This window comes from Caloenas nicobarica, chromosome 7, assembly GCF_036013445.1.
Source record: "Caloenas nicobarica isolate bCalNic1 chromosome 7, bCalNic1.hap1, whole genome shotgun sequence".
Lineage (NCBI taxonomy): Eukaryota > Metazoa > Chordata > Aves > Columbiformes > Columbidae > Caloenas > Caloenas nicobarica.
This window is the reverse complement of record NC_088251.1, coordinates 21,495,303-21,507,789: the sequence shown is the minus strand read 5'-3', so window position 1 is coordinate 21,507,789 and position 12,487 is coordinate 21,495,303. Positions and strand designations below refer to the sequence as shown.

General features: G+C 59.9%; 1 protein-coding gene across 1 annotated transcript; it reads left to right on the top strand.

Annotated features, from left to right (window-relative positions):
• The first annotated feature begins 2,623 nt into the window (after nucleotides 1–2,623).
• TMEM150A (transmembrane protein 150A) lies at nucleotides 2,624–12,234 on the top strand. The gene is made up of 7 exons (XM_065639008.1): nucleotides 2,624–2,894; nucleotides 5,018–5,065; nucleotides 7,076–7,147; nucleotides 7,308–7,375; nucleotides 7,505–7,632; nucleotides 8,604–8,796; nucleotides 10,526–12,234. Exons 1-7 carry the CDS (start codon nucleotides 2,815–2,817, stop codon nucleotides 10,768–10,770), a joined length of 834 nt encoding a protein of 277 aa, XP_065495080.1. The 5' UTR covers nucleotides 2,624–2,814; the 3' UTR covers nucleotides 10,771–12,234.
• Nucleotides 12,235–12,487: the final 253 nt, after the last annotated feature.

Genomic DNA, 12,487 nt, shown 5'->3' with positions numbered 1-12,487 from the left:
TAATGGCAAAGCTCAGTTTTTCCCACTGCCTTCAGGCAGTTGTTTTGGGGGATGCTACGTTTTAACTGTGTTTGCAAACCCAGTTCCTACTGGGAGCATTACATCTTAATTCAGACAATTGCGGTGCAAAGCGAAAGCCACCCAAGGAAACTGCAGGAAGCAGGACTGGACTGGAATGGAAAAAATGTTGGCTGGAAAGACAGACAGAATTGCACTTTAAACAGTTTTCACTAGACTGTAAATAGGAATGGACTGGGGAAAAAAAATCTTTTAATGTTGTTTAGATTTTGCAATAATGAGGTTTCTTGTGTTATAGAGAAGAAATAACAGGGAAAGTGTTTGAGCTGAAAGGAGACCAGAATCAATTGACAGGTGGCATGTGCTGTGATATATTTTTATCAATAAGTCTCTTGAACTCTATTTGTAACTTAAAATACATGAAAGACAGTCACATTACCAGTGGCTGTTGGTGAAGAGCGATGTTCACAACACTACCCTTCAGATTTGTCCCAGCATATATTTTTCTAGTCTTGGACTTTCTTTTCATTTTTATGGGTCTGACTCACTGTTTTCCAGAGGAGGCTGGACAGACATCACCCTAGTTTGGATTTATGTACCTCTTCTGTTCCTGTTTACATCTAGAACTTCACAGAACAGAAGTAAGTATTGGGATTTAGTGTGTATCAGTAGGAGGGGTTACTGTGGAGTTGGTGTTTTCCTCGTAGGTGTGAAGCTTCCTAGTGGGAGAAAGCCCTAGTGAAAGATAAACCCTGACTGTAAAAGATAAATTTGGCACAAAAACTTGTGAAACTGAAGCAATGCTGCTTTTGGATTCAATTTTTAAATGCTCAGATTCAGTTTTTAAATTGAATCGAGCACACTCAGAAGACCTGGTCTGTAGGAAAGATCTCCATTAAGTATTTTCCAAACAGTGAGCTGGCTTTTTTAGGAGTTACTCTCACTCCTAAAAGTGCCAGCTGTTGAACTCCTGGGAAAAAAATGCTCCTGTTATGGAGCCTAAAGTATCCTGTGCCCTGCTCCTTTGCCCCATGGTGTGGCAGGCAGCCCGGGGGGGTTGTACCATGCACCCCATGGCCTGGGAGCAACCTGAGCCCCCTACCAAGGCTGCTGGAGGCGGCAGCAGCTGCACTGTGGCTGGCGCCCACCGCCCTGGCCAGCATTGTTCCCACCGCCTCTGCCCCCGCGGCCGTGGGGGCTGCCGGGACAGAGAGGGCCTGGCCCCCTGTCTGCTGGCGGACAGACATGCAGGGGCAGCTTAGGGAGCATGACCGGCTTGGGAGCAAAGCTCTGGAGTGCAGTTCCCGCAGCAGAAGGTCAGGGAACTGACATGCTGAACAGCAAAGAGAGACCCTGAGCCTGCAAGGAGGCTGCCCGGAGTGCAACTCAAAGTGCAGAAAGAGGAGGTCCTCCAGACTACAAGTTCCAGTGTGCAACATGACTCCTCCAGTTGCATAACCTGCACTCTGGCCCCAGCGAGGTGGTGGGTGGCTGGAGCTGTTTGCCCCGCAGGCCAGGGCAAGGGCTGTTCCCCAGCAGCTCATCTCTGCAGAAGGGAAACTGTGGGCTCCATGAGCAACCAGCCGCTATGGGTCCAAGGGGCACGCGCAGCTTTTGGCTGCACCAGATGTTTTGGGACTTGTAAACAGATGCCCACAAGCAGTGGCAGAGTGGGATAGTGGGTTATTGCTGAGTTACTGATAGGGAAATGGGGCTGCCATAGCCTTCCCGCAGCCTGGCAGCTCTGCCAGATGAAGTTGTGCTTCCTCTTCTCAAGTTTTCTACTAAAGAAAAACGTAGATTTCTCAGAGCAGCAGGGTTGGTGGGTGGCTGCTAAACTTAATCCCCGGTTGAGCCATTTATAGAAAGTGTCTGGGAAAGCCGAGGTCACACTAACCAGGTCAGGATGATACGTGTGGTGGCTTGCAGTGTGTGTGGGTCAGCCAAGGTGTTGCTAGCCCTTTGGTGAGAGTGCAGGATCAGGCCTGAGCCTTGTCCTCGGAAGGAAAGGCTGAGCCTGTGTTAAGCTTTTTCCCATTAGGAAGAAGAGGGGACTGAGCATGGTCTTCTGCTCCCGGCCATTACCCAGCACTGTAGCTAAGACAGTGCCCTTTGGGCTATGCTTGCTGGAGGAGCCCACGGCCCCGTGGACATGGGCACAGGGATGGTGTTAGACACAGAGAGAGCATCACTGAGGAGGCGGTGAATCCTCAGCACCCTGCAGCCAGCAGCTGCAATCCCATTCAGGCTGCAGCTCCGGGGAGGCGTGTTTGCTGCGGGGCTGTGCCCCGCCGTCCCCTCTGCGCTGTTGTTGCCGAGCAGGAGCCTGTCCCTCTGCCCCGGCTGTGTCCTGCGCAGGACAAGGCTCAGGACCGTGCTCTCGGGGTTGCTCCGGCCGCAGGCTGCCTGCCCGGCGGACCCGAGCGCTGGCGGCTCCGTGCAACCCTCGCTCCCTGCCTGCCGGCCGCCGTCCCCAGCTCTGCCCGGCCGCGGCTGCCGCCGCATCCCCCCGGGCCGGCAGCGCGGCCGCCACGTGGCGCTCGGGGCCGCGCCGGGACGTCCCCGCTCCGCGCCGGACGGGGCGGGCCCTGCCCGCCGAGCGGGACCCGCGCTGCCCGCGGGGCGGGGCCGGGCTGTCCCGGCTCGGCTCGGCTTGGCTCGGCTGGGCCGGACTCGCTCTGCCCGCCCGGCCCGGCCCCGGCCGCCCATGGGGAGCGCGGCCCGGCGGCGGCGCGGCAGCAGGAGGCAGCGGGGAGGCTCCGCCGGCGGCCCCGCTCGCCCGTAGCCCGGCGGGGCATGCCCGGCCCCACAATGCCGGCCTGGGGAATCCTGCCCGTCACGCTGCCTGCCTTCACCATCACCGGCATGTGGATCGTGTGAGTGCCGCGGGACGGCCCCGAGCCGCCGCCAGACCCCCACCCCACTGGCGGCGGGGCCGGGGCTGCTGGGACGGGCTCGCCCCGGCTGCGGGGCGGCATGCTGCGGGCAGGGGGCTGGAGGATGCTGTGGGGCAGGGTGTTGCAGGGCACTGCTGGGCTCACTTCGTGTTGGGGTGCTTCTGCGTGCTCGGTCGCTCCCACATCTCCGTGTCCACCCCAGCCACCCTGCGCGGTTGCTGCGTCCTCTGCAGCGGCGCTGGCATGTGTCTCCCTGGCCTCGCGCCTGTGACACCCCCTGGAATCGTGTGTCCCTGTCCGGGCGTGGATGCAACTGGTGCTCATGGGGCACAGGAATGGTCTTGGGAGCGATGCCACCAGCCCAGGTCCTGCCATGCCGGGGCTGTAACCAGTACATGAGCACCCATCACATGCTGGCCCCAGATAGGATGGATGGGAGGGCTAAAGGGTGTTTGTGCCTTGTGCTGGAGTCAGAGGATGTGTCACCTGGGTGAGCAGCACTAACCCACCTTGCTGGTCACTTCCACAGGGCTTGGCCCCGGGTTCTCAGCTGATCACATAGGGCTGTCCTGCCCTGGTACATCAGCCCCGCTGTGCCACTACTGCAGGGTGGTAGGTGCTGAATGAGGGACTTTTCCCAAAGGCGCAGGTGATGGGACTTCATGGGGCGTGGGATGGGGCAAGTGTACCCCATACCATACAGGTCCCTCCGAGAGCTTCCCACCCTGTGATATCCTCCATCTTCCTTCACGACAAAGCCGAATACTGACCCTGGTGCAGGGAACTCGTGCTGTTAAGTTTTTCTCCTGGATGTCCCATGAAGCCCTGGCCATCTCCTGTAGGTGACCCTCAGGGGCAGATGCTGCTCCAGCCCAGAGCAGCATGGGTGGGAGGTGCTGCTCATGGTCCTCACAGCCAAAGCTGCCCCAGGAGAGGGGGTCTTGGGCCATTTTTCTTGTTGTGTCCCTCAGCACACTGGCAGGGTTAGGACATGCAGCTGCATGTGGGAGTGCATGGCCCATGCGGGGCCCCACTGGCCATGCCTGGGATGCTGAGCCATGAGGGTGGACCAGGTGAGTGGGGGCACATCCCGCTGGGGGAGGGCAGTGCTATTTGTGCCTCTCTTGGTTTGTTGCCCCCTCCCAGGAAGGCACAGAGGGCTGGGCAGGGACTGGGTGCTTGGGGGAGACCTGTGCTGGGAAGTGGCTGGGCGAGAGGTCTGCGAGGGGCAATGCTCTTGGTGGGCGGCCCTTGGGATGGGCAGCGCTGGTCCTTGATTCCCCCCAGCTATCCCGCTCTTTGCCCCCACGTCTCTCTGCTGGGGTCATCCTTTTCGCAGCCTGGCTGTTACATGGCCAGCTCAGGCAGGAGAGGGGTTTTCTTACTGGTGTAGGGGCCTATTTTTAACCTGAGTTGTTTACGGCTGCTGGCGGCGGTGATTTTAACAGCACGGGGCCACCCGCTGCTGTGGCTGCCAGGCGGGAGGGCTCCTCACCAGCTGGGGGACCACAGGGATGAGACCCCCTGGAGCTGAGCAGGATGCGTGTCATGAACTCCTTGTTACAGTGACCCAAGTGCAGGAGTGTCTCCACAGTGAAAGGCTTGATGGAGCTGATCTGCCCAGAATGCTCTTGCCAATGTACTTGCCAACATACTTTTCCAGACTTTTAGCTCCAGGCACCGGCCAGGCATGGGCCAGGGGAAGCCCAGCAGAGCTCAGTAGCCATCAAATGACATGCTGCATGGCTGTAAGCTGGTGGAGAGCCCCGATGCATCCCCCCAGAGCCCAGGGGGCACGGCAGTGCAAAGGGAAAGAGTCCCCACAGGAGCTGCTGCATCCACACTGAACCAGAGCAGGAGGCAGCTCCCAGTGGGGATGGGAGTATTGGGCAGACAGACCTGGTTCTGGCAGCGAGAGGTCCTTGGGGCGTGGGCTGGGCTCATGCACTTGCTTTGCTTTTTCCTGCTCTGTAAAGCCAGGAGGTGCCCCAGGGTGAGCGCTTGTACCCCCTGCTCCTGCGGCTGGCCCCGGCTGCCAGCCGGGAGTGGGGATGCAGGGAGGCAGATGGCTGTGGTAACCGCTGTTGTTGTGTCTCCCCCAGGTACGCCATGGCGCTCTCCAACAACCACATCTGCCCCGTCCACAACTGGTAAGGCCTGGGGGATCGGCAGGGGCCCTTTGCCACAGAGCAGCTCAGTTAAAGACCCCGGTAATGCCAGGTCTCTCTCCAGACCTGTCCTGCTCGGACCGTGCTGTGCTGGGCCACTGGGTAGCTGAGGGCCCCCTGCACCGTCACTGTGCTGGAAGCGGGTCGGGGGCCAGGCTGGCCCTGGGAGGGGGCTGGGGATGACAGGAGAGGTGGGAGCATCAAAGCGGGCACAGAGCCACCTTCTCCTCCAGCAGGCACAGTGGTGACAGTGATGAGGTGCAATCAGCCCAAGGCGACCCCTCGAGTGGCTTTTGGGAGCGGAGTGACTTGGGGACTAGCTGCTGGCAGGGTTGGGCCCTGCATTTGCGAAGCAGCGTGGGTGCCAGGGACCGAGCAGGGCTATCAAAAGCCACCCTCCCTCCCTGGCCCGGGATCACCTGCGGTTACAGCTGCTCCGGTGAACAGTCCGGCCCCGCTGCAAACCAAGCAGGGAGAATGGGGCCATTGAAAAAACACATCATGAAGAAAATACGAAAATAAGTGGTCAGGGAATTACAGAGGGCCATGTGTCTCCATGGAAAGGTCGAAGCTTGCTTGCTTGAGGCTAAATCTGGCAGTGCCAGGAGGACGGGAGGGCCCTGCGGCATCCAGCCACCCCACAGGCAGAGCTGCCCGCAGCACCCCAGGATGGGGGATGAGGCACGGGCTGGGGAAAAAAAAAAAAAACAACTGTTTTCTCTCCTGGCAACTTCTGCAGGGTTTACTGCTTGTTGTGTCTCCTTAAAAATCTGCCCAGAAAAATCCGTGTTAGTTTAATTCTTGCTAGAGTGTTTGAAGGAGAAGGGGAAATAAAACCCCACTGCCATTTCCTGCCTGATGGCTGATTCTGCCTTGGGAAGAATGTGTGTATTGGGCTGTCTCTGCTGCACAGCCAGCCTTTAATGATGAATAATGCTTCCCAGCCTCGGGCTACTCGTTTTAAACAAAATAATAATAAAAAAACCCTCCCAAACCAAACACGGCCCCAAGAGCAAGCCCTTCAGGAGGCCATGGAGCTCCACGTCTCGCCAGGGTTCCGTGGTCGGAAAACAAAGCCACCAGTAAACGAGGAGACTGAAAAAACACCAGAGCCCAGCCCAGCCCTTTCCAAAAAGGCCTTTTTAACTGTGCTCTTGCTGAGCAGCTGGAGACAGCTGATGGTCAGCCTCGGCCAGGGGCACGGCCACGCAGCCTCGGTCCCCACCGTGGGGCTGGAGGTGTCTGAGGAGCCCTTTGGGGCACAGTGCTTTGGGCTCCCTGCCTGTGGGGTGGGGAGGGGGTCCTGCCCAGCCATGCCAGGCAGTGGTGCTGGGTGTCTGGGTGATGCTGCAGCAAAGGGGTGCCTGAAAGCCCACTGCAAGTGTGTGCCAGCTTCTGAGAGAGCCAGGAGGGTGAGGGGGGCATATACCCCTACAGGAAGGAATTCAGTTATGGTTGCAGATGGCAGCTGTGGTACAGGGAGGTGTCTCAGACTGATAAGAGCTCTGGGTCCCTGGGTTTGCAGAGTCTGTGGCCACAGGAGGCACTTTCAGGGCTCTGCAGTGGTTGCGGGCAGCAGAGCTGGCCCCAGCCTGGTGGCCCTGGGAGCTGGTGACGGCCCCCCGGGGATGCCCTGCCGATGTGCCGGGCAGCCTGGAGGCTTGCTGCTGTCTGTCACCCCTCAGGCAGCTCCTCCCAGCTATTGGGCAGGTCCTCCATTCCTCCCAAGTGGGGTGGCACTGCGCCGGGGTGCTTGTGCCCATGGGGGCCATTTCCAGCTCAGCTTGGTGTTCCCACCCATCCCGGGCAAGCCCGGAGCTGTCGGTGGCTGCACGCCCGGCTCCACCCGCGCTCCCTCCCCAGGGCTGTGTGTGCTGGGGCTGGTACAGCCCAGGGCTGGGCTGTGTTCGCTGGGGAGCAGCTGTGGGCAGGAGGCAGGAGGGTGCCAGCCAGCCATGCGTCTCTCCCAGCCTGTCCCTTTGCTCCTTGCAGGAATTACAACCAGTCGTGTGGCGAGGACAGCCCCGGCTCCTGCTGCACGCTGGACCACATCCCCCTTGTCAGGTGAGCAGCCGTGGGGTGGGAGCATGGGGCCAGCCAGGGGTCACAGCCACTCCGAGAGCCCCCTGGGGCAAACCAGGAGTGTGTCCTGGGGAGGGGGTGAGTATTGCACCCCACTGCCCCCCCGGCTGAGGGCTCCTCGGGCCTTGCCTTGTCCCTGCAGTAAGTGTGGCACCCTGCCTCCTGAGAGCTGCTTCTTCAGCCTCATCTGCAGCCTGGGCTCCTTCATGGGTAAGTGCCTCGCTGCGGGGAGACCGGGAGCGGGGTGCCCTGCGGCGTTCACCCCCAGCCAGGGTGCAGGGGTGGGTTGGGGGGGCCGCAGACGGTGGTGTGCGATGGGGCTGTGTCTCCCTCCCGCAGTCATCCTGGTGGGGCTGCTGCGCTATGCCCACCTCCTGGAGCGCCTCGGGCCGTCCCTGCTCAACACCCTGGGGCTGGCCACCGGCTGGATCTGCGCCGCCGGCCTCACCATGGTCGGCAACTTTCAGGTAAGGTGTCTGCTCGGGGGACTCCTGGAGATAGAGGGTCTTGGCTGGAGTGGAGAGGTAGCACTGCTCAACAGTGTAGGATGTGGCGTGGTTGTTTTGTTCCAGCATCCTCATCCATGCACACCTTCACCAAGCACTGCTCTTCCCTGGGTGCTGGGAGTCCTCTTTGCTTGTGCATAGTTTCAGGTCCAGATTAAGATGCTGGGTTTGGTTTAACCTTTATCTGAGGCCCTCTGCATGGTCTGCTCCCTCCATGGGCCAACAACCCTCTGCAGGCAGGAATGTGCCATCCTGGCAGAGGAGACCTGGCCAAGCTGCCGATGCTCCTGCTGCCTGGCTGTCCCACTGTGGATGTTTGATGCTCGGGGGGTGATGCCAGGAAACATGTCTGGGCAGAGCCTGTGCTCGCAGGGTCCAGAGCGGTCCAGGGCTTGGCAGCAGCCGGCAGCGCTCACCCCTGTGCCTGTGCTGCCAGGCACCAGGCTCCCGGCAGCTGTCTGCCCTCTGCCTGCGGCAGCCGGTCCCTTCCCCTTGTCAGGAGGCTGCTGCCAGTGCCACTCCCCTGGAGAAAAGTTTTGCTGGCCCTGATCCTGCTTGTGTCTCAGCTACAGCTCAGCGGCTCCGCTGAAGGCAGGGCTGTGACCCTCACGAGGGGGTGCGGGTAGCCCCAGTGATGCTCAGGGGCAGAGGGCAACCCCTGCCCCATGCCTTCGGGCATGACAGGGCTGTTGGTCCAATGGGCTCGGGAGCTACAGCCCCATGGATGAAGGAAACAGAAGCACTTTGAGATACCAGCAGCAGGCAGTGGTTCCACATCTGTTCTTCAGCCAGGAATTGGGCACAGTGTGAGCTGCCCGGACCTGCTCCTGGCACTGCTTGCACTCCTGCCTGGGCATGAGCACCCCCGCTGGAGCAGAGCCATGCTGGGGGAGCATCCCGGGGTGCCTGTACCAATGGTCTCTCCCTCGCAGGTGGATCACGCCAAGGTGCTGCACTACATCGGGGCAGGGGTGGCCTTTCCCACCAGCATGCTGTTCCTGTTCCTGCAGTCCATCCTCACCTACCGCATGGCCAAAACCCGCGGGCAGTACTGGACTGGCCATTTACGTAGTGTCCTCACTGCTGTGGCCTTCATCACCCTCGTCTTCAATATCCTTCTGAAAGGTGTGGGGAGGAGATCCAGGATAGGCTGGTGAAAGGTGGTCCTCATGTTGGGTACGTGCCCCAGGTCCTCCCTCCTTTGGTCTGGCAGTGCGGCTTGGTGCCAGGAGCGGGGCTGGGCAGGGCCGGAGGGTGGGCAGCTCACTGCAGGAGTGGGCTGGAGGAGCAGCAGCATCAGGGCTGTGCGGGGGACGAGGTGTTGGTGGGCATCTCTTGGGGAGCTGGGGCGCCCCAAACAAGCCCTGCCCTGGTTGCTGCAGCCCAGCCACCGCCGCAGGTTCCAACCCCACACCTTGCAGAGTGGAAGGGCAGGTTAATGGTTTTTTAAATGAGATAGAGGTATGTTGAGCCCTCGGCAATGCAAAGTCCATCTGTGTTACCTGTATACAGAAGCTGAGTACAAAAGTGCTTTGTGCAGGTGCCAGGTGGGCACGTGGCAGCACCTCTGCCAGCCGCAGTTCACCGGCACCCGCCGACCAACCTGCCCATGGGACGAGGGAGCAGGCAGAGCAGGGCTGGAAGAATGGTCCTGAGTGTGTGGCTGGGGAGCCAGGGGCTTATTTGGGACTGAGGTTAGGTATAAATCGGGAAACAAGGTGATGGTTATTGGGCAGGAAGGGGAAAAAAGTATGTGGTGTCCGTGGGTTCCAAAGAGGCTGACTGGGGTCTGGCTGGGATTAGCAGCACGGGTGGAGCCTGGGGGGTGCTGTCAGGCATAGGATGTGCCAGAGGGTCCCGTTCTGTCACCACAGCAGGCAGGTGGGACGGGAAGCAGGCAGGGAGTTGGGAAAGGCAGGAGTGCCGTGGGGCTGTGCCAGCTGGGAGGGACAGGCAGGGCATGTAAGGACAAGAGAGACAGGACTAGTGTCTCTGCTGTGGCCATGCTGCTCTGTAAGCACCAGGGACTGGGAGTGGGAAAGCAAGGAGCTGTGGTGGGGAGGGTGTGGGGAAAAGGCTGGGACCACTCCTGGAGGGATGGGGGGAATGAGCAGAGGGCTCTGCCCTGTGCAGGTCAGGTCCCTGCCTCTCCGGCTCTCCCAGATCTTGGTCCCGCTGGCAGAAGGCAGGGTGCTGATTGAAGCTTCATCTGGGGGGCTGGGGGATGCACCTGCCTGCTCACCTCACCCATGGTGGCTCTGGCAGCAGGTTTCCATAGACATCCTCAGTGGGGATGAGAGAAGGATACAGAAGCTCTGGCAGCGGTAGGACCTGGAGGAGAGGGAGCAGGGCCTTTCTTTGGGTTGAGCCAGCCAGCAGTGCAGAGGAACAGGGGTACTGTGGGGCTGGGATGCAGCAGCCCAAGCCCCTGTACCAAGGGGATGGAGGACTGATGAGTTTTATGGACTTTGCATCCTGCAGGAGGCTGGGGAGTGTCAACCTGGTTTGAGGAAGACGTGAGAGGTGTGGGGAGGGTGAGGCAGCCAGGCACCCAGCTTGCCCTGAGGGCTGCAGCTCAAGTTTCCCCTGCCCTGGCCTCCTCAGAAAATCCCCACCTGGTATCAGTACCATGATTTACTGAGGCTGGTTTGGGCACGTGCCACCGCCTCACCCATGTCGGGGCCCTCCCAGGGCTGGCGGAAGCACGTGGGGTTTCTTGGTTTTAGGGTTGATGGTGTCTTTCCTGCAGAGAAGGGCTGCTCACAGCCATGCCAGCATGCAGTGGCAGTGGGACATGGTCCTCCATGGGGTGGTTGGGGTTCAGCTGTGCTTTCCTTGACAGGAGTGCCCTCAGGTGGTGTTTTCTTCATCCAGGAGAGCTTTGTGCTGCAGCATGTGGCCGCCTTGTGCGAGTGGATGTTCATCATCGATGTCTTGGTCTTCTATGGCACCTTCACCTTTGAGTTTGGGGCCATCTCCACAGACACCTTCCTGGTCCTGCTGAAAGCCAGCCGAGCCCCCAAAAGTTACAAAGGCGAGAGCGGTGTGTCCAGCATGGCCCACGTTCACAGCCATGGGGAGGGCCTGGCCATGGCCTGAACCCCATAGGAGTGGCCACAAGGCGCATGGTGGGGACCCCCAAATTGGGCTCTGCTGGGGACTCCCCTGTCCTGAATGTCTCAGAGACCTCGGCTGCCTCTGGGTGCGTGTGTGCATGTGTGCACGCATGGGTGTGCGGTGCCCTCCCCTCTTGGTGCAAGCTGTGGCCGGGGCTCCTCCAGCAGCCAGTGTCCCCTGCAGGGGCTGCTCCCTCCTTGCCCACCAGGTTTGGGGTCACTCCTGGGGTGCCAACCTGGTTCAGCTATTGGGACACCTGGTAGCTGCCCCTGAGCCTCTGAGGTTGCCCCTACTGAGTCGGGGGCTGTTGGAGGCAGTCATACAGATGCCTCCTTCTGTCAGGGACACGAGGGAGCTGGGGGTTCATCCCCCTTCACTACACAAGCCTGGTGTGCTATGGAGGGGGGATCATCATTCCTCCCTCTTCATGACCACGGGGACAGGGTTAGGCCCTCCAGCCTTCTAGCCAGCTGCTGTGACTGTCAGAGGAGCCAAAACCACAGAGTGCCTTTTCTCTCTCTTGAGAGGCGATGGCAGCGGCAGTCTCTCTGCACCCTCAGTGAGGATGGCAGCGGGGGGTCTCGCCCAGACCGCCCGGGTCAGGGTAGTGCCTTGTGCTGCAGCAGGATGGCACCAGCAGCCCCAGTGGGACTGTGCTGGCCCTCCCAGCCAGGGCTCTTACTGCTCAGGGCCTTCCATGCCTCCAGCCGATGACTTTCCCAGATTTTTTCAGCTTGGAGTAGTATTGCTGAGGCAGGTTTCCCCTCCCAGGCCACAGCATCCTCTTGCTCCTTGGAGGTCACCTGGGTTAGGAAATAGGTCTCTGCATTTACCGTCACACCGGGGATGTCCTGCCAGCGCAGTGCCTGCAGATTGGCAGATTTCTCCTCCATAGTGCTGCCAGCCCAGGCTGTCCTGCTGGGGAGCCTGCACACCCCAGCTCTGGTCTCCCACCTTGGGAGCACAGGCACAGAGAGGGAAAGCAGTTCTGTAGGAGCGGAGGAAGCACATGCACCGTGCTGCTGGGACTCCCGAATCCGTCCAGTGCCTTCCCCAGCGCTCAGCCTGGCCAGCACTTGCATGGTGAGACCCCTTCCTGCTTAGCCCCAGCCTCCTCTGGGGCAGGACGCTGGGGTGGAGGGGAGGGGTGCGGAGGAGGATGAATGTGTGTGTGTTTGTAAATAGATCTACATATATATATATATATACACACATATATATATATAAATTTTCACTTGTCCCTGGAGAGGGGCATTTGCTGCTGCTGTGCGCATTGATCAGGTTGGGCTTCCTGATGTGCCCACCTTTTCAAAATTGGCCTATAAATCCACCAGTATGTGTAGTTCAAAGAGGAGCATTTCTGACTTTTATATCTAATATATGTTTAAAAATATATATATAAAGAGAGAACAGTGAATTTACAATAATAAAATGAAAATCAGCCAAGGGCGAGGCAGACTGTCCTTCCGTGCTGTACAAGACTGGGGTAACGTGCAGTTTTGGGGCCAGGGTCCTGCGGGTCTCAGGGAAGAGCCGGGGGCTCGGTTCCCGGCCTCGCGTGTCAGGCTGGTGGCAGACGAGTGGGAGAGCCGCGTCCCGTCCCGTCGGGGGTCCCCTGACCCCCCTGCCGCTGTCCCCGCCGGGGCGGAGCCGGGCCCGGGAAGCCCCGGGAGGCGGAGCCGGGCTGGGACTTTCCCGG

Excerpts from the sequence above, each read along its gene's own strand:
- TMEM150A (XM_065639008.1), top strand. The coding sequence starts at position 2,815 with ATGCCCGGCCCCACAATGCCGGCCTGGGGAATCCTGCCCGTCACGCTG. Across the intron at positions 7,148-7,307 it reads GACCACATCCCCCTTGTCAG|TAAGTGTGGCACCCTGCCTC; the intron begins GTGAGCAGCCGT and ends TTGTCCCTGCAG. Across the intron at positions 7,633-8,603 it reads CCATGGTCGGCAACTTTCAG|GTGGATCACGCCAAGGTGCT; the intron begins GTAAGGTGTCTG and ends TCTCCCTCGCAG.